Source organism: Vombatus ursinus, unplaced genomic scaffold (genome assembly GCF_900497805.2).
Source record: "Vombatus ursinus unplaced genomic scaffold, bare-nosed wombat genome assembly UNPS02014813.1, whole genome shotgun sequence".
NCBI lineage: Eukaryota > Metazoa > Chordata > Mammalia > Diprotodontia > Vombatidae > Vombatus > Vombatus ursinus.
Genome location: NW_020954591.1, coordinates 3,256,033 through 3,279,887, shown reverse-complemented (window position 1 = coordinate 3,279,887; position 23,855 = coordinate 3,256,033). Strand labels below are relative to the sequence as shown.

The window sequence follows — 23,855 nt, the reverse complement described above, 5'->3', positions numbered from 1 at the left end:
ATATCTGCTATCCTCTAGAGCTGAAATTCTTCCTAAGGGGTTATCATAGTAATTTCTCTGGCCTGTGTTGCATAGGAAAGCCATCCCTGGGTGGGAAAACTATTGCACACAATGACTCAAGCCATAAAACTCTAGAACAATCACCAACCCACTGCTGTCCTGGAATAAAGATTGAATTTTTTTCCACATCTACATATTTATGCAGAAAACTTCTTCTATTTGACTTAGTCCAATAAGAGTCTGATACATTTCTTTAAGAATTTAGCAAAACTTCTACTTTTTAAATGTTTAACAGTATATACACATATGTACAAGCACATTAAAAATGGTGGGCACCATATGCCTGTACTAGGTAAAGAGAACAAATAAATTTTATCAGGTACCCAAAAAAAGATGTTATGTCTCCTTTATGATTCTTCTCCCTTAATTTACTGGAAACACCAAAGTCTGAATAAAAAGAAAAAGACCAGATGCAAACAAGCCAAGAAACATCTTGGCAGCCCGAATGCTCATTGAAAGGGGACCCTGAATCCATAAATAAATAAATAAAGCAAAACAAAAACCAAACCCCAGGCTCTTTTTCACTCCCTGAAGCCTATAAAGTCCAGACACACTAGTGACCTGCTTGGCATCCTGTGAAGAGATAAAGGGAGGGGAAAGCAGGGACAGAAACAAGAAGTCTGCACTCCAGAATGGTGCTAACACTGAGCTCAATACATATTCTCCAGTTACAAAGGAAGAGCACAGTGTTCTGCCCAGTGATCAGGGGAGCATATGAGGAGGAGGGAAAAGCAACAAGAAATCCCTAGGGTGGACTGAAAGGGAAACTTTATACCACCTGAACTAGCCTCAAGGTAGAAACCAGAGAAGGGAGAAATTAATGGGCATTCTGCCAGAGGTATGCTCTGTAACATGAAGTCAAAATTTTCAGTTTTTAGGACGCACTCAAAATAAAATAATTAAGAGACTGAGCAAAGGGCAATTTCTACAGAGAACAAGCCCAACCCTAGTAATACTGCCAGCCTGCCCTTTCTGTGTTCTTTTTCTCTTGCCTGTATTGCTGTAAACCATTTCAGAACCCATCAAGAAAGGATCCATCAGCATTTATACCTTACTGTAAATTCAAGTTCTTACTCTTTCTCCAATAGAAATTATTTGCCTTTTCTCTAATGAAATGAAAAGTGTTGTCCCCTTTGGAAGGGATTTGCCACATTATCTATAAAGCATGGTGGGGAGGGGAAGAAGAATCTAGGATCTTTCTCCCTGCTTTTAAAATGACAGACAGAAGATCACTTACTTTAACTATATGTTAAACCCCCCAAAAAACAAGCAAACAACTTCACTCCACAAATCAAACCTCTACTGACTCATCTCTCCAATCAACTTGAAAGATAAAATGTTAGTTTTTGAGGACTTTAAAAAGATCTTTTTATAGCAGAGATTAAATAAAGTTCCTCTACTCACTAAGGACAATAGTCCTTTAAATAAAAAAGAAAACAACAATAAAAGAGATATAGTACTCTCTGGGAGTCAGAAGACTTGATGTCTAGTGCTAGCTCTGCCATAAGTCACTTACCTTTTTGGGGCCTCAGTTTCCTCATCTGTAATATGAGGATAGTTTCCTCATTTGTAATATGAGGATAATAAGAGATCCTTCCTTATAGGACTAGTGTGATGAAAATACTTTGTATATCATATATAATAGCTAGCATTTATGTAGTTCTTTAAAGTTGGCAAAATGCTTTACATGAATTATCTCATTTGGTCCTCATAAAGATCCTTTGATGTTGGTGCTATTATTATCACCATATTACAGATGAGAAAACTGAGGCCCAAAAAAGGTTAAGTGACTTGTCCAGGGTCACAGAAATGGATAAGAAAGATACTTTGAGTGAGAGGAAAAGATGACACAAGGTTTCTGGAGTTCACTATTACCTGCTACTTGACCTCACACCATTATATTATTCAGGTTTTCTTCAAACTATAATAAACTGAAATTTTAAATATATAAAATGCTGGTAGTCATAACAATGTCATCTTATTCTACCTTTTCTAAATCAATGATGAACACAAATATTATAATGTCAAAGCAAACAGAACACTACCTGGCAATTGAACATCTACCATAACTTTTTGTTTCCCTACTTCAATGCTGACCTTCAACTAGTTGGTCCAAGGTGGAAATCTTCTTGAGTCCATCGATGGTGTAGATTGTTCTCACTCCCTGGGGCAAATTCACATTGTCAGATAGAGTTCTGGTCAGATCAGCGAGCAGAGCCTCAAAAGACCTAAACCGGTCTGGGGAAATGGCATATACGATCCCTTTGAAGTAGCGGTCTCCATTACGATAGAAACGGACTTTCTTGGCTTTCTTCTCTGAGCTGAGGGTCTGCAGAGTGCGGGTTCGGTAAAAGCTGCAGTGGGCGCTATGGGTTGGGCTGGGCAGGCCATTTACCCTAGACCCTCTGCCATATCTTTGCGCTTTATCCCGCTCATCAAAGTGTTCCAGCTCCATATCTCTCCCAAAAGACATGTTCAAAATGGAACCTAAGAGCAAGAAAAATAAACACAGAAACACACACCGTCATTTTTAATGAAACAACAAGCATTTATTTAGGGCTCGCTATGTGCCACTTTAAGACAAGTTTAATGGGCTCCAGTAGAGTCAATGCAACTGTTAGAAATACTGTTATAAATTACTAACATTGTTTAGGATGGCTTCTTGAGTGAAAGAAAGAATCTGAGTCTCCATCTTAAAAGTTGAAACTATATTTTGATGGAGGGAAACAAAGAAAGGCTTTAGAGTCAAGTATAAAATGGTTTATATGACATTGAATACTGGGTCACATGATGAGATATTCCTAAAGGTAAGCCTGAAAAACACCATTTGGAGGAATCTTTCTCTCTTTCTTTCTCCCTCTCACTCACAGACACACAGACATACAGACACAGACACAGACACACACACACACACACACACACACACACATACACACAAACTTCTTTATATTAAAAACTTGACATTAGTTTTATCCTAACAAATAAATTCCATTTCTTCTATGGCAGGACATTCATTATATTCTACAATTGGAGTGAATAAAAATGCATTTCTAAACATAGTTGTTTCTTCTCTGCTTTTTTTGTTTCTGATCAGAGTGGAACTAAGAGGAAAAAGATTTGTTTCAACTTTTGAAACAGAGGGTGAAGGCCACACCGCCTTCCTTTTCAGCTCCCTTCTCCAGCCCTACCACTCTCTCAGGGTACCTGTACTGACATATATCTGCTGAGTTTTGCTCTCAGCTCACTGCCTCTAAAAAAAAAATTCTACCTCAATATGCCCCAAAGCGTTATTGAATAATAACCAGTTTAAGATGTTATCCTTCTCCTAGTATTTGAATTTTAATATGGGAATCTTGAAAGCCCAAAGCTTTCATGACCCAAAGAACCAATTTGAATTTCAGGCACCTTGACATAAAATAGGGTGAATGTACTTTTGGATAGGTGATCTTCCCAGTACCAATTAATTCATACCACCAAAGTAGCCACCTATTCAAAATGTCAAATATAATATAACTTTAGTTTATCCTTCTCTTCTTCTGACACTTAGAAAACTTGAATAAGTCAAGTTAAAGTAACAATTTACAAGAGTTAAACATTAAAGTGAAAAAAACGCTGACTGTGGAGTCTGAGGACCTGGCTCAGATCCTTACATTGACATACTATAGGTGATCTTAGGCATGTGTCTCTGGGCCTCAGTTTCCTCCACAGTAAAATGAGATTTAAAAATGAGATTAAAGGAGATGGCCTCTATGGTCCCTTCCTGTTCCAGATATATGATCCTATGGCCCCACAAATAAAAGGCGATTAATACAAAGCACTCTAGAAGAAGTAAAATTGGAAAAGACCTATGGTTACTGTTAATACGTATAAATGATCAATCACACAGGGCAAGTGAAAGAGACATTCATTCAGTCATTGATCAACTAGACTCCTTAAAAGTAAGACTGGCCCTTTTAAGAATGGTGAGTATGAACTTTTTAAAGCACTCCTAATCCAGACAACGCAAGGTGTGAGAAAATTGTGATTCAACACTGGAGCTATCATGAGGGCAACTTATCTTTTTTCCACCTGCAAGAAAGGAAATATCTCATACTTTCTGAAAACACAGTATAGCTTATAACTTCTAACTCTTTGTGAAGAAGTTACACCCTTCCCAGTTATAAAATCAACAACTGATTTATAAATTGAGTCACTTCAAATAAAATATCAGATATGTTATTTTAGACAAGTATTAAGGACAAGAGCTGGCTGACTGGCTATTCAGTGTGGGACATGGAGTATCCTGTTATATATTTTTTAAAAGCCAGATCTCTTGTTTTTTCATTCTAGAGGGGCGGGGGAAGGAAATGCTGCCAATACTCATGCCAAGAAACCAGCTCATCAGGCTCTTCACAAAACCAACATTCCCCACAGTTCTAAAGCTGAAGCCAAGATCCAATCTGCTTTGTGGGTTTTGTTTTGTTTTAAGCCAGTTGTAATTCTCCCACCTCCAGGGGGTCACTCCTAAGTTTATATTTAAAAATCAACTGCAATACTACAGAAGCTGTATTATACAGTGCCCAACCAGAGCATCCAAAGTTTACCTTTTGGGAGGGCAGTTCAATTCAATTCAACAAATATTTATTAAGCCCTACTATGTGCCAGGGATTGTACTGGAGATACAAAGGCAGAAATGAGCTTATGCTTTACTGGACAGAATGATCAATCATCAGCTTGAAACACACCTGTAGAAAAAAAAGGTATAGGAATTAAAAAAAAGTCTAAAGCAAATTTTTTTTTAAAGAATCCTTTTAATAGGATTGGGAGAAAAGATTAATTAGGATAGCATGAATAAATCTGTTTGATAACAGCTACATTGAGAGTAACATGGAGTGGATCTGAGAATTGGAATATTGGGATAGGAACTACTTGATGAGAAAATTCTCTCTACTAATTCGGATTGGCATCACTCTGTGCCTTAGAGAGTTGCTTAGAGCACTGAGAGATTAAGTGAATTGTCCAGGGTCACATAACCGGCATGCTGTAGAGGTGAGATTCAAACCCAGGATCTTCGGGCTTTGAGGCTTGCTTTCAATCGATTATGCCACACTGACTTTTTCCCCATCGAGAGCCAAAGTTTGTCTAGTCCAGGAGATCTTAACCTTTTTTTGCATCATAAACTCTTTTGGCAATCTGGTTATACCTACAGACCTCTTTTCAGACTAATGCTTTTAAATGTATAAAATAAAATACATAAGATTACCCCCCAAAAAGCAATTTACATTGAAATAGTTACCAATTTTATTTTATTCTTTACATTTCCAGACTCTAGGTTAAGAACTCCTCCCTGCTGTAGTCCATGGACTATTTGTTTTATCTCACCATCCCTCTTACTCTCTTCTCTTTCACTCCAAATGGCAATCGATAGATATGCCTCACAAATTAAAACCCGATCATTTTCAAACCTGTAACTATGGCTTCCAGAGCCCTTCATAACCTGGCCCCCTCCTACTTTTCCAGTCTCCTTACACTCTACTCTATACTGGTGTGATCCATACAATCTCCTTGCTATTCCTCACACATAACACTCTATCTCTCAACTTCAAGTGCTTTCTCTCTCTGTCCCCCAAACCTGAAATTTTTCCCGCCTCATCTTCTCCTCCTGTCTTATTTCAAGTCCCCAGCTAAAATTTTAGCTTCTGGAAGAAGCTTTTCCTAATTCCCCTTAATCTTGGTGCCTTCCCACTCAAACCCAATTTATCCTGTGTCTATGGGTTTGTTGTACATAGTTGTTTAAGAGTGCTATCTCCCCATTAGACTGTGAGCTCCTTGAGAGCAGGGACAGATTTTGCCTTTCTTTGCACCTCCAGCATTTAGCACAGTGTCTGGTACTCAGTAGTCATTTAATAAATGCTTCTTGACTATAATTACTTGCTGTGAAAAACAAAAAATTAAACAACAGTCCATCCCAAACCAAAAACCTAGGCCCTTCCTCCTGACCCACCCACCAGAAATTATAGGAATCCCATTCCAAACCTAAACCCAATCTAGAGCACATATAAAGTATATCAGAGAGGTTTAGCCTGGTTTTTCTATTCATGGAGCTTATGTCTGTATCTCAAAGTCAAGAATGTGTTCACTTAAACTTGGTGCTGAACATAAAATATCCTGTTTTACTCATTCATTCATCTGCTAGCTAGGAGACACAGGCACTAGGCACTGTGAAGAATACAGAGATGAATAACCTCAGACACCTCTAGGAGAGAAACTTGAGGTGTCAGAGGAAAAGAGATTTTCTCTTAACACAAAGCTTTTCCTACAAGGTTACCATTCCAAGAACTAGGAATCTTTGATTGTTCTCTTTGGGATTTCTCCCCATTTTAAGAAGTCAATCTCCTCATCCCTTGCACTAGCAGATGGATTCCAATTACAGTCTTACACACACACACACACACAGACACACACACACACCCTTCACTCCCGTCTACTGAAAATTACACTGCAGGTGAATGGAAAGGCAAGGGATAAAAGCACATATATACTTAAAGTATTGCAAGTATATTGTTTCTATAGATACCATATATTTGTGTATTTATACACACACACATATATCCTCCAAATACAGAATGAAAATAATTTCTATTGTTTAACAGCATATAACCCTTATTTTAAGACTCATCCTAGTGTTCACAGATCTGATGTTTCATAAAACACTGCCCTACTTTTCTTGGTTCTAAAGAAAGGTGACTGATTATGTGGAAACAGATAAAACCTCGTCTACCCATACACACCTCTGCAGTGCAATCAGTGTGTGTGCCTGGAATTTGTTAGATTCAAGCATTCAGAGGTGCAATATATGCAAAATCTGCATATTGGATTAGACCTTTTCTCTCATCAGAATCCAGCAGCGACCCTGTTCAAACCCTATCTTCAAAAGATGTCTCTTTTGTGGGCCAATGCAGGGGTTGTGTCTTGCAGCCCCTGCTCTCTCTAGGAGGAAAATGCCATTTCCTCTCTGCATGCTTTTAACACTGCAGGCGCTAATCTGTACATGATGCTGCCTCCCCGTCCCTGGAAGAACTACACAAGCAAATGTAATTACAGCCCAGGCTACAGAACAGCCCGACCCAAAATGAAGCCAGCCACCCTTTAAGGTGCACAAGCCTCACAATCACACGGTTAAAACCCCACACAATAAAGGCCTGCCCCACCACTCAGCCGGCGAGAAACAGAGTTGGTCCCCGCTCCACAGCTGACTCTGACAATGACAAACACCTTCTGCCTACCCATTCCTGTCCCTTTCCTTCCATCTTCGCTAGAAACGTGGGGCTACTGAGCGCAAAATGTAGTCTCCCGCTCCCTAGCTAGTCTCTCCCTTTTAAAGCCCAGTGGCACTGGTCACTAGACAAAAGAGTCCGGTACCCATGGCCCAGGGGCCCAAGCCCACACAATGCCCCCGGGCTGGGCTGGGCAGGGCTGGGTTGCATGGGCAGCCGCCTTTCTAGGAACAGTCTGGAGGAGCAGACTGACTCTCAGGAACGCTGCCAGCCCGGGCCCAAAGCGCTGCCTCTAGAAGGGTCTCCTTCCTAACCAGCCACAACCCGGGGACGCTGCGGGGTGGAGGGCGAGGGGTCTGCTGGGTCGCCCCGGGGCTCTGCAGAAACGGCTCAGGCACGCGCTTTTTTTTTTCCTCCTCATCTCCCCACCTCCTCTTATTGCAATTGCACTCACCGGGTCCTCAGACAGACGCTGCCAAGTGTCTTTGTTAACGGTTCTGTCTCCCGGCCCCTCCGCTGCTCCTCACCTCGCCTGTGTGATGCTGCTGCTGCTGGTGCTAGAGGTGGTGGTGGAGGCGACTAAGGGACCAGTGCTGGTGCTGGTGGTGGTGGTGGTAGTGGTGGTGGTGCTAGCGGTGGTGAGGCTGGGCTGCAGCAGCTGCTCGGGCTCCGCGTTTTCAGCTTCTGCCCTTATTGCAGTGATTTGCATTAGCCCGTCCTCATTGAAATGCGGCTCTTCACAGCAGCCTAGCTCTGCCACTCTCCAGCTTCTCTCCAGAGGAGGGCGGCGGCAGCGAGCGCGCTCCCTTTTCTTCTCTCCCTCTCTCTGCACCCCCCCTTTCCTCCTCCCCCTCCCTCCTTCGGGCACGCGCCTGAGGCCCCCGCCCTCCTCGCCTTCCCCACCCTGGGGTAGGGTGGCTTCACGCCCTCCCCGGGCTCCCTCTGGCTTTAGTGATCTTCAGTCCGTCCCCCCGCCCACCCCACACCCCCGCTTGACTGCCCCACCCTGACTTTTTCCAGCTCCCCCCGGAGCTGAGTCACGGGGTGCAAAGGGCTATTCTGGGCGCCACTACTTGAGTGACCCCTTGCCGGACGTGGGGAGGGGGACTCAAAGGGAGAAACAGTCATTAGTTGGAAGGGGGGGCGGATACTTGGTAATGGTGTTTGAAGGCTGAGGACAAGGTGGCGGGTGTGAGGGGCAGAATGAGAGGAAGGGGCAGGGAGCAGTGTCAGCTCCCCAAAAAGGGGGTGGGGCACAAAGGTGTGAGTGACAAGCTGTAAGTAGACAAAAAGGAACAGTAGTTTCTTCCATCACGATTCCCTCTCAGATCTTTAGTTCAGCCACTACTTCCAAGTCACCTCTAGGATTGTCTCCCTCTCTCTAAGGTAATTTGCCCCAACCTTGTCATCCCTCTCCACTTTTTATGCAAGGACTTCTTCCGCCTTTAATACCTCACGTTTCCCTAGGGATGACCTGATCACTACAGACCAGAAACTAGAGCCATCTCCCAGAAGGCTACCCCAACCCCTGCTTGTCCCACGGGGTTGATGACGCCAGACGTGCACATATATTACATACGATCCCCCACTTGCCTCGAAGACATTATTGTCACCCAGCGCTAGAGATGTTGACATCCTCTTCAGATCTGAATGTCACACCAGGCACACAGTCTGAAGGGTCACCGTTTTCTACTGGAAACCTTAAAGCAGCAATAGGTTCCTGAACAATGGAAAGCCCCTATGACCTAATCTTGAAACCCATCCCGTTCCCAGGAATCTTCCCCATCATCCCTGATGATAGCTGTGTCCAAAAAAAAATTAAATAAATAAAAAGTCCAGAAAGGGTAGAATCTCTTCTACAATTTGGCTTCACTTTTCAACCTGAATTTGAGTCCAGTTAGACTAACTACATCAATTTTCACCCCTCTCCCCAGCGACTACCATAAATAGGTTTAATTTCTTCCTGATGCTTACATCCTTCAAATGAAAAAGGTTATCATTTGTCGCTTGGCTGCTGAGTTGAACTTGGTATCTTCAACTACTGTGTAGGTTCTGACTCATGGTAACTAATAAAATTATTGTAACATTCTTTCAATTTGTTGTTAGTTACGAAAGAGCTCAAAACATGAATGTTACACGTTCCACAAGTACTCTAAAAGTTGCATTAGAGTCTTTCAGCAGTAAGGATAGCAGAATGAGCTGACCAACTTGTCTAAATGCAAAATACTGAACCTGTATCAAACACCTTATGAGGTGGGGGAGAGGCATGGAAGTAGATTAAACCTACAAACCTGTAGAAAATAGAGATTGTGTCTTTTGTTCATTCTAATCAACGACCAGGAAAATATTCCTTCTCACGAAATACTCAAGTAATCACAATTCCATTCCTACATAGATACTTAAGGATTTTTCTTAGCTACACTTTTTAGCTTTGACCCAGCTGTCTGTCTCAAGTAACTCTACAAAGTGTGGAAAGAGCCCCATGACCTAGGATATACAGAGAATGTAGCCAATTAAACGCTTAGCCTCTCCTTGATCTACTCACTAGAAATAAATTAATTATTTTTCAAAGTAATGTTAACTCTTTCAGGAGTCTAGGTTGCTGCTGTTTAGCAATTAAATAGTTTGGGATAGTAAATGGCGCCCTGGTGGCCTGAAAGAATAAATGCAGCTTCCAGAAGTGACTTATTTGTGGAATTAAAATGCAATTATTTAGCTAATGGAAGTAATAGTTTACCAAAGAGTACTCTAGTGGCCTGAAAGAGTTAATGCAGTTTCCAAGAGGGCTTACCTATGCCAGAGAATAGCCTACTAAGCAGGGGGAAAGTCTTGACTCAAGATTTATGGCTTTAAGTAATGCCTCCTTGCAGAAATAAAATTAACCAAGGAATTTGCAAAAGGGCCCCGAGAAAATAAACTTAAGAGATCTGATGTCATTTCCTTTAAATTTCTTAGGAATTATTCAAAGAAATTATTAAATCGATGCTAATGCTTTTCCTGCTTTTTACCATTCAACAAACTTTCATGGGGTTCCTGACATCAGCAAGGTTCTGTAGGTGCCAGGAAAATGGCCAGAAGCTCCCTGATGTGATTTCATATTCTGCTCAGGGAAGAAACCATCTTCCAGCAGCTCAAAGTTACTCAGATATCTACCACTAACTTTTACCTTAAGCACCTTCTCATCTCTTCATCCCACCACATTCTAGCTGGCCAAAACCAAATTCTCCTTTAATTCCCCCAAACAAAAACACCCAGTGAGAAATCACTTGGCAAGGTGGTTTGGGGTTTGGGGTTGTTTTTTGTTTTTGTTTTTGTTTTTTACTTAACTTTATGTTCTCTTTAAACTCCATGTCGCCTTCTGCTCCTGAATTCCCATTAACACATCCACCATCACGCCACTATCATACACATCTCTACATTTCTCATCAAGGTCAGTTTTGCAAAATTGTGCTCTTATGTTAAGAACCCTTGGGCTAGAAATAGTGAACTCTTGCCCATCAGTATGGCCTTAGGCAGGAGCTAAAAGTCCAAAGGCAGTGGAAGAGTGAGATCATATGATTCTCTTATTCTATACAAATTCACACTAAGGTGTAAATTGTAGATATAAAATCCTTTCTTGAGAGAATGTTTTGTTAAAGGGGTGGCTCTTGGTGCCTTAGGTGGGGGTTGAGAGGGTACTACACAAACAGAAAAATGTAGAAAAAAGACTAAAACCTTTAGCATTTTGCCTAGGGCTGGCACTGGTCCCACTGTCTGTCAGTGGCTGAAATACTACAATTAACAATTCATTCCTTTGGACTTAATATCACCATGCCTAGATAAAGCTGAGCTATGCTGCTGTTGTCATTCCTGGCATGAAGGGGTGGTGTATAACTGGGAGATCTAAATAAGAGAAAAAGCTACTGCTGCTGACAGGGCATAATTAAACTGGCTGAAATCGTGAAACCAATTGGTGGATTTGGTTGTTCCAGGAGCAACATCCAGATCCAGGTCTGAATTCCAGGGTTTGGAATGGGTATGGAGCCAATATTTGGACTCCCTAGGAAACATCCCTGACAAGGGCATGGCACTGTATCACTCCTAGCTGGGAGGCAACTGGGAAAATAGCTTGATTAAATTACAATGTGGTGTAACTGTTTCCCCACCCCACCTCCATCCCCTTGGGTCTTGTGTATTTTTGCTATGCCTAGTACTTTCCTGAGCATGTCAAATTTTTGGTGCAGGATAATAATTAATAGTAATAATAATAGCAATTATATAGCACCTACCATGTGCCAGGAACTGTGTGCTAAGTACTTTACAAATATTACCTCATTTGATACTCATAACAACCCTGGGAGATAGATGCTAATATTATTCCCATTTTATAGCTAGGGAAAATGAAGTAAACAAAGGATAAGTGACTTGTGCATGGTCACATAGGGAGCGTCTGAGGCTGCATTTGAACAGAGCTCTTCCTGACTCTAGGCCCAGCATTCTGGACCATTGCACCTCCTAGATGCCTCTGAATAAAGGAAAGTCTGTGATATCTTATCTAACAGCCTAAGCTTCATCTCTGATACAATGATCTTCAAAGACTCACAAGAGATCAGGCATAGGTGACATCTGAGATTGGGAAATCAGGAGAAATTGCTCTCCACTGAGGAGTTCACTTGAGGCAAGGGGGAATCTCTCCCTCCCCTCCAATTGGGAGGTTATAGGCACAAGTTCTAAGCCTAAATTCTTATGTTTGGGTTCCCAGACTGAAAGCAGGATTCAGTAACCACAATGTTAGTAACAGTACAATTGTTACATTTTCAGAGCATAACAAATAGACACATAATGAAACAATTTGTTGCCTACACCAGTGAAAGTGGTTGTCACCCTTTTCAGACCCCTCAATACCCAATGAGCTTAATATATGGGGAATTTGAAATAGTGATTAATAAAATGAAGTCTGGGGACTTCCAGTTAAGGTGGTTAACGTGAAAGATCCTAGGAAGCCCACTTCTCCCAGAAACACTTCATTAAAAATCTAAAAGGAGGGGCAGCTAGGTAGTGCAGTGGATGGAGCACTGGCCCTAGATTCAGGAGGACCTGAGTTCAAATCCAGCCTCAGTCACATAACACTTACTAGCTGTGTGACCCTGGGCAAGTCACTTAACCCCATTGCCTAGCCAAAAAAAAAAAAAAAAAAGGGTAAAAGGGGACCAAATGGAGCAATGATCAAGAAGACCTAGAATAAAGAATAGTAAACTCTTCTTTCCAGTCCAGGTTTGCACAAGAAATCAATTAGAAGCCAGTAGGTGATTAGCAAATGGGTATGCCAAGAAATATGAAAGTCAGTTTAAGCTCCAGTATATCAGACCTGAAACCTGTACACACCCTGAAAGGTGGCACACTAGAGAAGCCAGAAGCAAGCCCAAAAGATGCAAGAACCCAGACCCCTCTGTTAGGGTTGTGAAAAGTCAATGTGAGCTCTCAAAAATGAGCCTAAAGCTAGTGGAACTCAGACATGGCCTGTCAGAAAACCATGGTAGGTCACTACAGGAAGAACGGGGCCAAGCAACATGAACCTTGAAGAACTCAAAGATATAGCAGAAGATAGAACTAACTCAATGAGTGAGGATGCTCCAAGGGCTCCTTGGAGGAGGCCTGAGATCAGAACAACAGCCAGAACCTATCTTATGTGGCCCTGTCAGGGCCACAGCAAGACACAGAGTCAATTCCCAGTTGAGGAGAATGCAAAGAGAAGACAGAGATTGGCTAAGGCCTTATGTATTATGATGGATAATGGAGAATAGCCCGACTAGTTTAGAAATGCAGAAGGTGATGCATTTAGACTACAATGGGACAGGATCAAACAGCAATTGTACATGGTATCCAAGAGTATGGGAAGAGGTAGAGTTTGGCGCAGAGTTCTAATCTAGGAACTAAGACTAGATATATGAATAAATAAACTTAGAACACAACGAAGAACACTATGGCTTAAGAGAATTCCAAGAAAGTAATCTAAATAAGAGAGTAATTCAACAATAAGAACAAGGAGAGGTTCAGCAAAAAGATTGGCTTGGCCAGAAGGACTCCAAGAGTATCTGGAAGAAATGAAATAAAAGATAAAAACTGAAATTAAAATCCAAATTAGAACTCTTGAAGAAGAAGAAAAAATGAAAGTAGAACAAATATCTTAGAACAGAAGGTAGAAAACATTACCGAATAACTGGACTTTCTGAAAAATAGAATGGAGCAAACAGAACTCAATGACTCCAGGAAACAAGAAAGGTGAGAACAAAAGTTAAAGGATTGTAAAATTAGAAACATATGATATAAAGGAATTTGCTGTCAAAAACAACTCACCTGAAAAATGAGTCAGGAAGATATCATTTTAGACTCATTACTCAGTGGAGCCAAAATGGTAGAGCGACAAGAATCAATATAGCAGAGTTCCCTTTCACAATACTTCTCCAAACAGACCTAGAAAATGTACCAGACTAAATTCTGATGGGAAAATCCTGAAAAAGTCACAGTGAGTCATCTGTCCAGCTGAGTTAACCATAGGGAGACAGAGAGGTCTATGGACTCTGGAGATGGAGTCAGGCCAGGGATATACCATGTGCAGAGCTCTCTGGCAGCCAGGTAGAAGCTGTGTGCCACCACAAGAGGAAGTCCTAGGTCTATACTGGGGTACCATAATGGGGACAGGTGCCAATTTGCAGTTTTGTTGCCTACTGGCCAGTTCTGGGTCTCAGATCCAGGCTGGTTTGAGAAGGGGACTCACACCCAAGGATAGTATTCCCCTGTAGGAAGGGCCTGGGCAACGTACCTATAAAGGAGGAAGTTAAGAAGTAGCAATGTGGCTCAGACACCAGCAGTTGAGTAGTGTCTTAGTTCTAGCATCTAACCCAGTCTGCAGAGGAATAACCAAGGCAGAACTTCCAGACCAAAGGGTAGCCTACAGTTCTGCCACCCTGAACCAGCAGAGCTTTCCAGCTGAATTATAGAAGCTGAGTCCAGCAGCATTCTATGGTTCCTAAACCCCAAACCCATGTCAGGAACTTGCAGAGCTCTGACCAGCAAGCAGAAATCAGAATTTGCCCTGGATCAGACTACTTTGGGGGCAATGGAATCTTGCAGTTTCCCAGCCTGTGACTTAGGTTCAAGAGTGGCATAATACTCAATACTTCCAAGAAAGCATCAACAGGACTAGCCAGTCTAGAAGTGCCTAGAACCCAGTTCTAATATCATGTCCAAAATCAGGAAGTAGGCCAGAGAAACGAGCAAACAAAAAAAGAATCTCAGCATAAAAAGCTATTATGGTAGCAAGGAAGATCAAGACACAAACCCAGGAGAAGGATTCCAGAACATCTGCAGGCAAAGCTCAAAGAAAAATACAGTGTGCCTGGAAGAATGCCTGGAAGAGATGAAGCAAGAATATTTTTAAGTGCTAAAAATGTTTTTATAAATGGAATGAAAATGCTAGAGGAAAAAACTGGAAAAGAAATGAGAACTATGGAATTAAAAATTGGAAAGGGAATTAGCAGCTTGGCATAAAAGTTACAAAACCTTGTCCAAACAACAAACTCTCTGAAAATTAGAATGGAACAAATAGAAGTCAAAGACTCCATGAGACAAAAAGAAATATTGAAATAAAGTCAAAAGCCTGAAAAAATAGAAGAATATGTAAGGGATCTTATAGAAAAAAAAAAACAGCTAACCTGGAAAACAGATCAAGGAGAAAAAAATTAAAAGTCATTGGGCTACCTGAATGCCATGACCAAAAAAGGAGTGTAGAGATGATATTTCAAAAAATCTGAAAAGAAAACTTCCCAGACCTCTTAGAACCAAAAAGCAAAGTAGAAATAGAAAGAATTCACCTACTGTCTCTGGATGAAACCCCAAAATGAAAGCTCCCAGGATCATCACGTCCAAAATACCGAGCTTCCAGGTCAAAGGAAAAGTCCTACAAGCAGCCAGAAAGAAAGAATTTAAGTACCAAGTTGCCACAGTCTGCATTACACACAACTTAGCAGCCACCATTATAAAGGAGTAGAGACATTGGAGTACAATATTGCAGAAGGCAAAAGCTATACGGACTTATAGCCGAGAATTACTTACTCAGCAAAACTGAGTATAATCCTGCAGAAGAAAAATGGATTTTTAATGAATAGAGGACTTTCAAATATTCCTTACAAAAAGACCAGAAGTGTGTAGAAACTTTGAAGTTCAAGCTGCAGAGTTAAGAGAAACATGAAAAAGGTAAACATGAATGAACAAACATAAAGGATAAACAAGGATAATCTGCTTATACTCAGACATAGGGAGATGATAAATCCCTATCATTATCAAGGGTTGCAGCCTGGGATTGGTTCTATTATGTTGTGATGATATTAAGAGAAGAATGGAAAAAGAAAGAAAAGGACTACACTGACTGGGTAGGGAAAAAGGAAATGGATAGGAAAAAATATCTCACATAATCAGGTTGTACAAGTAGACATCAATACAAACAAGAAAGAGGGGTGAAAGGAGCAGCTGATGCTTCAACCTCACTTTCATCTGAACTGGTTAAAAGAAGGAGGAAAACACACATAAAGCAATACATTTCATTCAACAGGGAAATAGGAGGGAAAATGGAGAAAGGTGGAGAGGAAATTAGAGGAAGAATTGATTAAGGGAAGTATTAGTACTAAGCAAAACAAAACTCTAAGAATGTACAAAATATTTATAGCACTTTATGAGGTGGCAGAGAATAGGATTCTGAGAGGTACCTATAAATTGGGTAATGGATAAACAGTTTATGGTTATATAAATGGGATGAAATGCTATTTTACTACAAGAATTGATGAAGGTCACACAAACAAAACCAATGCAACAAAAATTAAAAGGATAGCAGAAAACTGGAGGGGAGCAACAAGTATCTCTGATAAAGGTCTCATTTCTCAAATATTTGGAGAACTGAGTCAAATTTATAAAAATACAAGTCATTCACAATTGATAAATGGTCAAAGGATATGAACAGGCAGTTTTCAGACAAAGAAATCAAAGCTATCTATAATTATATGAAAAAATGCTCTAAATCACTTTTGATTAGAGAAATACATATTAAAACAACTCTAAGGTACCACCTCATACCTGTCAGATTGGCTACCATGGCATAAAAGGAAAATTATAAATGTTGGAGGTGATGTGGGAAAACTGGGACACATGAGCTATTGGTGGGGTTGTGAACTGATCCAACCATTTTGGAGAGCAATTTGGAACTATGCCCAAAGGGCTATAAAGCTGTGCATATATTGAGCCAGCTAGGTCTATTTCCCAAAAACATCCCAAAAAAGGGAAAAGGACCTATTTGTACAAAAAATATTTATAGAAGCTCTTTTTGTAGTAGCAAAGGATTGGAAATCTTCAGGATGCCCTTCAATTGGGGAATGGCTAAACAAGCTGTGGCCTACGATTATGATGGAATATTTGATTGTGATGGAATATTATTGTGCTGTAAGAAATGACAAGCAGGATGATTTCAGAAAAACCTGGAAAAACTACATGAACTGATGCAAAGTGAAATGATTAGAACCAGGAAAAAGTTATATACAGTAACAGCAATATTGTTTGATGAAGAACAGTGAATGATTTAGCTATCCTCACCAATACAATGATCCATGACAATCCCAAGGACTAATGATGAAGCACGCTATCTGCCTCCAGAGAAAGAACTAATACTATCTGAAAATGGACTAAAGCATGGTATTTTGCTCTTTCTTTCTTTTTTATTCAAGTCTTCTTGTACAAAGTGGCTAATATGGAAATGTTTTACATGATTGCACATGTATAACTATATCAGATTGCTTACCATCTCAGGGAGGGGGGAAGGGAGAGAAGGAAGGAGAGAGAGAATTTCAACCTTAAAATTTTTTTTAAAAAGTTTTTAACATGTAATTGGGGGGGAATATATATATATATATTATATATATACATATATATACACACAAACATATATACATATATATATATACACACACATATATATATAAATTGATGAAGGGAATAATTTCAAGGAAACCTGGAAAGACTTGTATGTCATGCGAAACATGTCCTTAGTAGTCATGTTGTGGAAAACTAACTACATTTCCCTTCATCCTACCCTGCCCCCTGTTTATTCTATTCTCTCTTTTGACCCTGTCCCTCCTCAGAAGTGTTTGCTTCTGATTAACCCCTCCTCCAATCTGCCCTCCCCTTTATCATTCCCCTGCTCTCTTATCCCCTTCCCCGCCTATTTTCCTATAGGGTAAAATAGATTGGAAAGATTTGTATGAACTGACGCTAGAGGAGGGTAGAATCAAGATGGTAGAGTAAAAGTTCATAATTACTAAAGCTTTCCCAAAACCTACCCTACAAAATCAACATAAAAAACACAACACAGAAGTCTGAGTAGGAAAGTCTCCAAAAAAAAGTCACAAGTCCTTTTTTTATCCCAGGACAGCTTAGGAGAAAAAAAAGGAGAGGTCTGTAAACACTAGAGTGGGGGCTGAAGTGGAACATGGTAGTGAAAGTGGAGTGAAGTGGAAACAACATCTGCTGTGGGTTGTGGGGTAGCAGCAGTACCCAGAAACAATAAGAAGCCTGAACACCTGGTCAGAAAGAGATCCCAGTGGATATGTATGCTAGCAGTGAGCATAAGATCAAGTGCCATTTGGCAGCTCTGTTGACCATCACCCAATTCCAGTTTGCAGCTCTGTGCAGAGAGGAGTAGTCACAGTCATGAGGGACCAGCTTCCTATATAAAGACTGGATTGTAAACTGGGAGGACAGTAACAAGACCCTCAGCATGGAGATGAAAATTGAGTCATTGGGAGCTGATGAGATTGTGAAATAAAATAGTATAGGAGAAGAAAAGATGGCCCTGGATAGAGCCCTGGGAAGGGGGGTGCCCATGGTTAGTGGGTGTGATCTAGATGAAGATCCAGCAAAGGATATTGAGAAAGAGTGGTCAGATAGGTAGGAGGAGAGCTAGGAGACAATATTGTCATGAAAACTGAGAGAAAAGAGAATATCAAGGAGAAGAGGGGGATCAATGGTGTCAAAGCCATTGACTTCTATAACTTCAGAAATGTATTCTCATAGGAAAATGGAGTGGTATATCTTATCAAATAAGTTTTGTGTAGTTAGGCAGTAAAGGTAGGTTGGGGTCAATTTGTGAAGGATTTTAAATGCCAAAATCAGAAGTTTTTATTTGACCGTAATAGTAATAGATAGCCACTGGTGTTTACTAAGAGGTAGAGTGACATTATCAGAACTGGACTTTAGGAAAATCATTTCTGCTGCTTTGTGAAGAACAGATTGGAGTAAGGAGACCTGAGGCAGGGGGACCAATTCGGAGGCTATTGTAATTGTCCAGACAAAAGGTAAAAAAGGAACTGAAATAACATGGTGGCTATTTAAGTGAGAGAAGGAGATGGATTTGAGTGATATTGTGGAGAAAGAAATGGCAAGGTCTGGCAACTGGTTAGATATGAAACATAAAGGACAAGGAAGAATTGAGAATGACACCATGAGGTTTTGAACCTTGGTGACTAGAATATTGGTGCCCTCTACAGAAATAGGGAAGAGAAGGACTTTTAGGAGGCAAATAGTGAGTTTTGTTTTATCATTGTTGAGTTTTATGATACATTCCAAGGGTCTTTAAATTATATATATAGTTAAGTCTATGATGATCTCAGACTCATCTCTGATATGATAATTTATCTAAACTACAACTCCCCAAGTGTTTGAGAACCTCAGACCTAATTCTTGAAGGCCCTTCAGTCTTCACTATTAAAATGCAAATATTCCAGGAAAAAGTAATACCTTAAGAAAGCTACTACCTCAGCTGGTGTTGGTTGCTAGTTAACTGAGAGCAAGGCTCTCAAACATGAGACACAGAGGGAGAATAACGCAGATGCTGGAGGGGAAAATTGGAGAGGTTAAAGATAAACTTCACTCTGTACCCAGAAGGACCATAAGACTAGAACTGGAAGGAATCTCAGGGACCATTTAGTCCAAACCCCCCACCCCCCATGTTTTACAGTAAACTGAGGCCCAGGGAGGTCAAATGTCTTGCTTAAAGTCACAAAGGTAAAAAGAAGCAGAGTCAGGATCCAAATCCATGGTATCCAACTCCGAGAAAGGTCAGAGCTCTAGCAAATTAACATCTAAGGTCCCCCTTCCATGCAATAAACTTTTTATAACAATTGTTTATGAATCTTTAATGATTGATTGATCATTGAAATGAGAGAGAGAGAATAGGGATGAAATAGAGAACAGATAGAAAGAGGGAAAGGGGGAAAAGAGAGAATAGAGAAAAAAGAGAGTAGAGAAAAGGAGGGAGGAAAGGAGAGAAAGATCTTTCAGAAAGATTAGTGTAATTTTTCTAAACTTCTGTTTTTTAAAGAACGAAACTGACGGGAATTAAATTGTAGATGAAAATTGGATTATAAGCACCATAAGTAATGATTTCTGCAATAAACCACAGTTAAATGTTTGCTTTAATCAACATGTATTTGTTATATACTTCAAGGAACTGAGTTAGGCATTAGGGATATAAAGGTGAAAGTTAACATCGTCTGTCCTTAAGGACCTTAAAATCTAATAGAAAGGACATATGATCATAGATTTAGAGCTGCAAGAAATCTTAGAGACCATATAGTACAAACTTCTCATTTTTAAATTAATTATAGTGGATAAAGTCCCAGGCCTGGAGTCAGAAAGACTTGATTTCAAATCTGGCCTCAGACAATTACTTAGCTATGTGACCCTGGGAAGTCACAGCCTCAGTTTCCTCATCTGTATAATGGGATAGTAATAGCACCTACCTTCCAAGATTTGTTGGGAGGATCAAATGAGATAATAATTATAAAGCATTTAGCACAGTGCTTGGTACATAGTAAGCACTGTATAAATATTATTGTTTTGTTGTTGCTGCTGCTACTGCTATTGGTGTTGTTATTTAAAGATGTGTCTCTTTATCTTTCTCAGTCTGGAAGTACAAGGAATTATAATGGGCTGATTCCTCTATTGATTATCAATGGCTTTGACCTGCTTTTTATCTATTGAAAGATTTGGGCATAGCAATTGCAGCTCAGAACTCCTGAGCTCAAGAGATCCACCATTCTCAGCCTCCCTAGTATGTAAGATTATAGGTCTGGGCTATCACACTGGGCTCTAGCCCCTTCATTTTTGGGATGAGGAAATGTGAGTCTTAGTGATGTGAAGTAACTTATCCAATGTCATAAAGGTAGTAAGCAGCATAAGGGAGAATTGGTCCCAAACCCTGTGACTCTAGGTGTGGAACACTTTCTGTTGAACCACACGTGAAAAACAAAAACAGAAGGTAGAATGGGTAATGGAGGGGGATGAGAGATTCCAGAAGGATGGATCGCTTGAGAAGAGAAGGAGGTTGGATAAAAACATCATGGAGGTAGCAGCCTTGGAAGAAGCAGGGAATCTCAATTAGCAGAGAGTGAATACACAAATGCATTGAGGCAGGAGAGTACAGGACAAGATCTAGGAACACCTAGTAATCTACTTTGTCTGGAAGATAGAGTGCATAAAGGGAAACAGTATAAAAGAAGGCTGGAAAAGTAGGTGGAAACAAGATTATGGAAGCCCTTGAATGCCATTCTAAGGAGCTTGTATCCTTTCCAGCAGACAAGGATTTTTTTCAGTACAGCAGTGACATACTTGGACCTATTAATTAGGAAGAGTACTTACAGAACAGTATGAAAGATATTGAGCGAGACTATAAGTAGGGAAGGCAGTTTAAAGGATATTATTTAAATATTCTAATTGTAGTATAGATCCACTCCCACAGGATTTATCCCTCTTTGAAATCTTATTTTCTAGTATGAAGCCAAGCCAGGGTTTGAAAGACATTTACTGATAATGAGATTGAATTAATTTTTCTCCTCAATCTTGGCAGACCCCACCCAGGGAGGAAGCCCATTGTGTTCTACTCAGATTTGGGTGGGGATAAAGTCTTTCTTTAGATTGCCCAAGGCTAGGGGTGGGGTGGGGGGTGGTGATTTGGAAGTAAATGATGTGATCAAAGTCATATTCTTCTCCCCCTCCCTCATTAGAATAAGTCTACCTCTCATTATCCTATTCATTCTCTTTTATTATTTGTTAACCAATCAGAGTCACCCTCAGGAACACCCATTCTTCCAAGGCCATGTAAGTGTTAAGTGGGTTCCATGAGGGGTCTTTGGCATTCCAGAGTGTCACTGACCCCTTTTATTAATTATTGCTAGCATGATTAATAACATGGTTAATTATCTAGAAATTATGCCTCTCAAACATTTTATATGTAACAACAGAAAATTAATTCATTATACGTGAAATTTTGTCTCTCTGACATGATAAGGGTCCATAAGGTAAGACATATTTGAAAATGTGGGTCAGTGAGAAAGGGAGTAAATGTATACAATTTTGATTTTTGGTTTCTCTTCTACTTCTCACTGGCAAAATAGTGTAGCAAAGTGCTGGAGTTTTAGTAAGACAACCTGGATTCAAATAGCTATTTGATAATGGCTAATTACCTCATCTCTCCAAGGCTGTTTCCACATCTTTAAAAATGGGGATCCTATAAGTGGGGGGGGGGCAGGATAGGATTAAGGAAAATATACTTAGTTTTTCACAACATGACTACTATGGAAGTGTTTTGCATGACTACACATGTATAACCTGTATTGAGTTTCTTGCCTTCTCAATGAGGGTGAGTAGGGAGGAAGGAAGGGAGAAAATTTGGAACCCAAAGTTTTGAAAACAAACGTTAAAAAAAATTGTTTTCACAAGCAACTGGGAAATAAGATATATAGGAAATGGGATACAGAAATCTATCCTACCCTACAGGAAAATTAAAGGGGAAGGGGATAAGAGAAGGGGGGAGAGATAGAAGGGAGGGCTGATTAGGGGAAGGGGTGTTCAGAATGCATGCCATCTTGGGGTTGAGGGAAGGATGAGATAGGGAGAAAATTTGGAACTCAAAATCTTTTGGAAGTGAATGTTGAAAACTAAAAATAATTTTTTTTTTTAAAAAATAGGGACTCAAATACTTGTATTACTTTTCTCACAGGGATGTTGTAGGAAACAATATTGTTAAGCAGTGTATAAATCTAAGTTGTCATCAAAATCATCATCATCACCACCACCATCATCATCACCAGGCAGTAGAGTCAAGATGGTATGAGGGACAACGGCTTGGAAATGGGAGTGCCATGTATAAGAAACATTGAGAAGTTGAGATTGGCTAATCAGGGAGTGGTAGAAAGGGAGTGATGTGTACCCTGGTTGGACAGATAGGATAGGGCCAGGTTCTAAAGAGCTTTAAATGCCAAGTTGAGGAGTTTGTATTTGATCAAAGATGCATGGGAGGCTCTACAGGTTCAGTGACTGAACTCCAGGCTCCCCTTTGATCTATGATTCCTACCCTGGTTACACTGTAGACTTTAGCCTGGGCTTGCTAGAACTGAGTCTCTGCTCTATTCCTGACATCAAGGCCTCACAACTACTGTTTGTGACTTGCCCAGGGTCACACAGCTTACTGTTTGTTTCTAAACTTGTTCCTCACTCGATACACAGCTAGGGTCCATTGGTGATTGTTCCTGTCCACTATTCCTAGATCTAAGTCCCTTTCTCAGTTTACCCTGTATCTATGATCTGAAACTGGATAATGAGTGACAGAGCTGCCAGATGGCACTTGATTCTGCACCCTTTGCTAGTTCAGAGATCCCTTGCAACCTCTTCCTGCCCTGGTGTGAAGTCTTGGGTCTCTTTTGGTCCCTAGGAAGTGGGATGTGCTTCATGGCTTCAATGTGCTTCCCGTATGCTTCACATTCTTGGTCAGATCCTATCCTCAGTGTCTACAGATCTCTTTCTCTGTCTCCCTAAGCCAACCTGAATTGGAAAATAACTCAATTTACATCTGCTGCCTTACCTAGTACCACCTGGTGTCCTTCCTGTCTCCTCTTCACTTTCCTGCTTCCTTTTGTATGTTGTCTCCTCCTTTACATTGTAAGCTCCTTGAAGGGAGGGACTGTCTTTCTTTTTGTTAATTGTATCCCCAGCTCTTAGTACAGTGTCTGGTACATAGTAGGCTCTAAATAAACATCTATTGGTTTGGAGTGAGGTTAATACTACTCAAATCTATCACCCAATACTGATCCTGGTGGCTATTATCTATCAACACACAGGATACTCTCCTTCCCTATTGAATACTGTGTCTGGCTTAGTCTTTCCTCTCCATCTTTTGCTTTCACATTAGGGTTCAACATGGGGTTTATTGGGTGTTCAGGAGGACTAGCACCTCCAGTGTGAGGGCTTGCCAAGCACTTTTCAGGGCTGCTCAGCCACCTTTGGTTTCTACCTGAGAAGCTGTAGCATGTACAGTGGCCACACTCCAGTAAAACATCTCAGGGGATAGGCTAAATCAGGTTGAGGGTAACCTACAGGCCTCAAACATGTCAGTAAGTGAGAGGGATGTCTTCTACAAGCATGTGTAAACTTTTTTTTAGAGGAACAGGCAGATGAGAA

At 40.6% G+C, this 23,855-nt stretch overlaps 1 protein-coding gene across 2 annotated transcripts in view; it reads right to left on the bottom strand.

Moving 5' to 3' along the window:
- The window catches only part of DCLK1 (doublecortin like kinase 1), a 397,676-nt gene extending 389,831 nt beyond the window's left edge, over positions 1-7,845 (bottom strand). For both annotated transcript variants that reach the window (XM_027835226.1, XM_027835227.1), the window contains exons 1-2: positions 7,771-7,845; positions 2,158-2,547 (exon numbers count right to left, since the gene is read on the bottom strand). In XM_027835226.1, the coding sequence (XP_027691027.1) occupies positions 2,158-2,533 (376 nt within the window). In that variant the 5' untranslated portion in view covers positions 2,534-2,547; positions 7,771-7,845. The remainder of the gene's footprint in view (positions 1-2,157; positions 2,548-7,770) is intronic.
- Between the last annotated feature and the right edge of the window lie 16,010 nt (positions 7,846-23,855).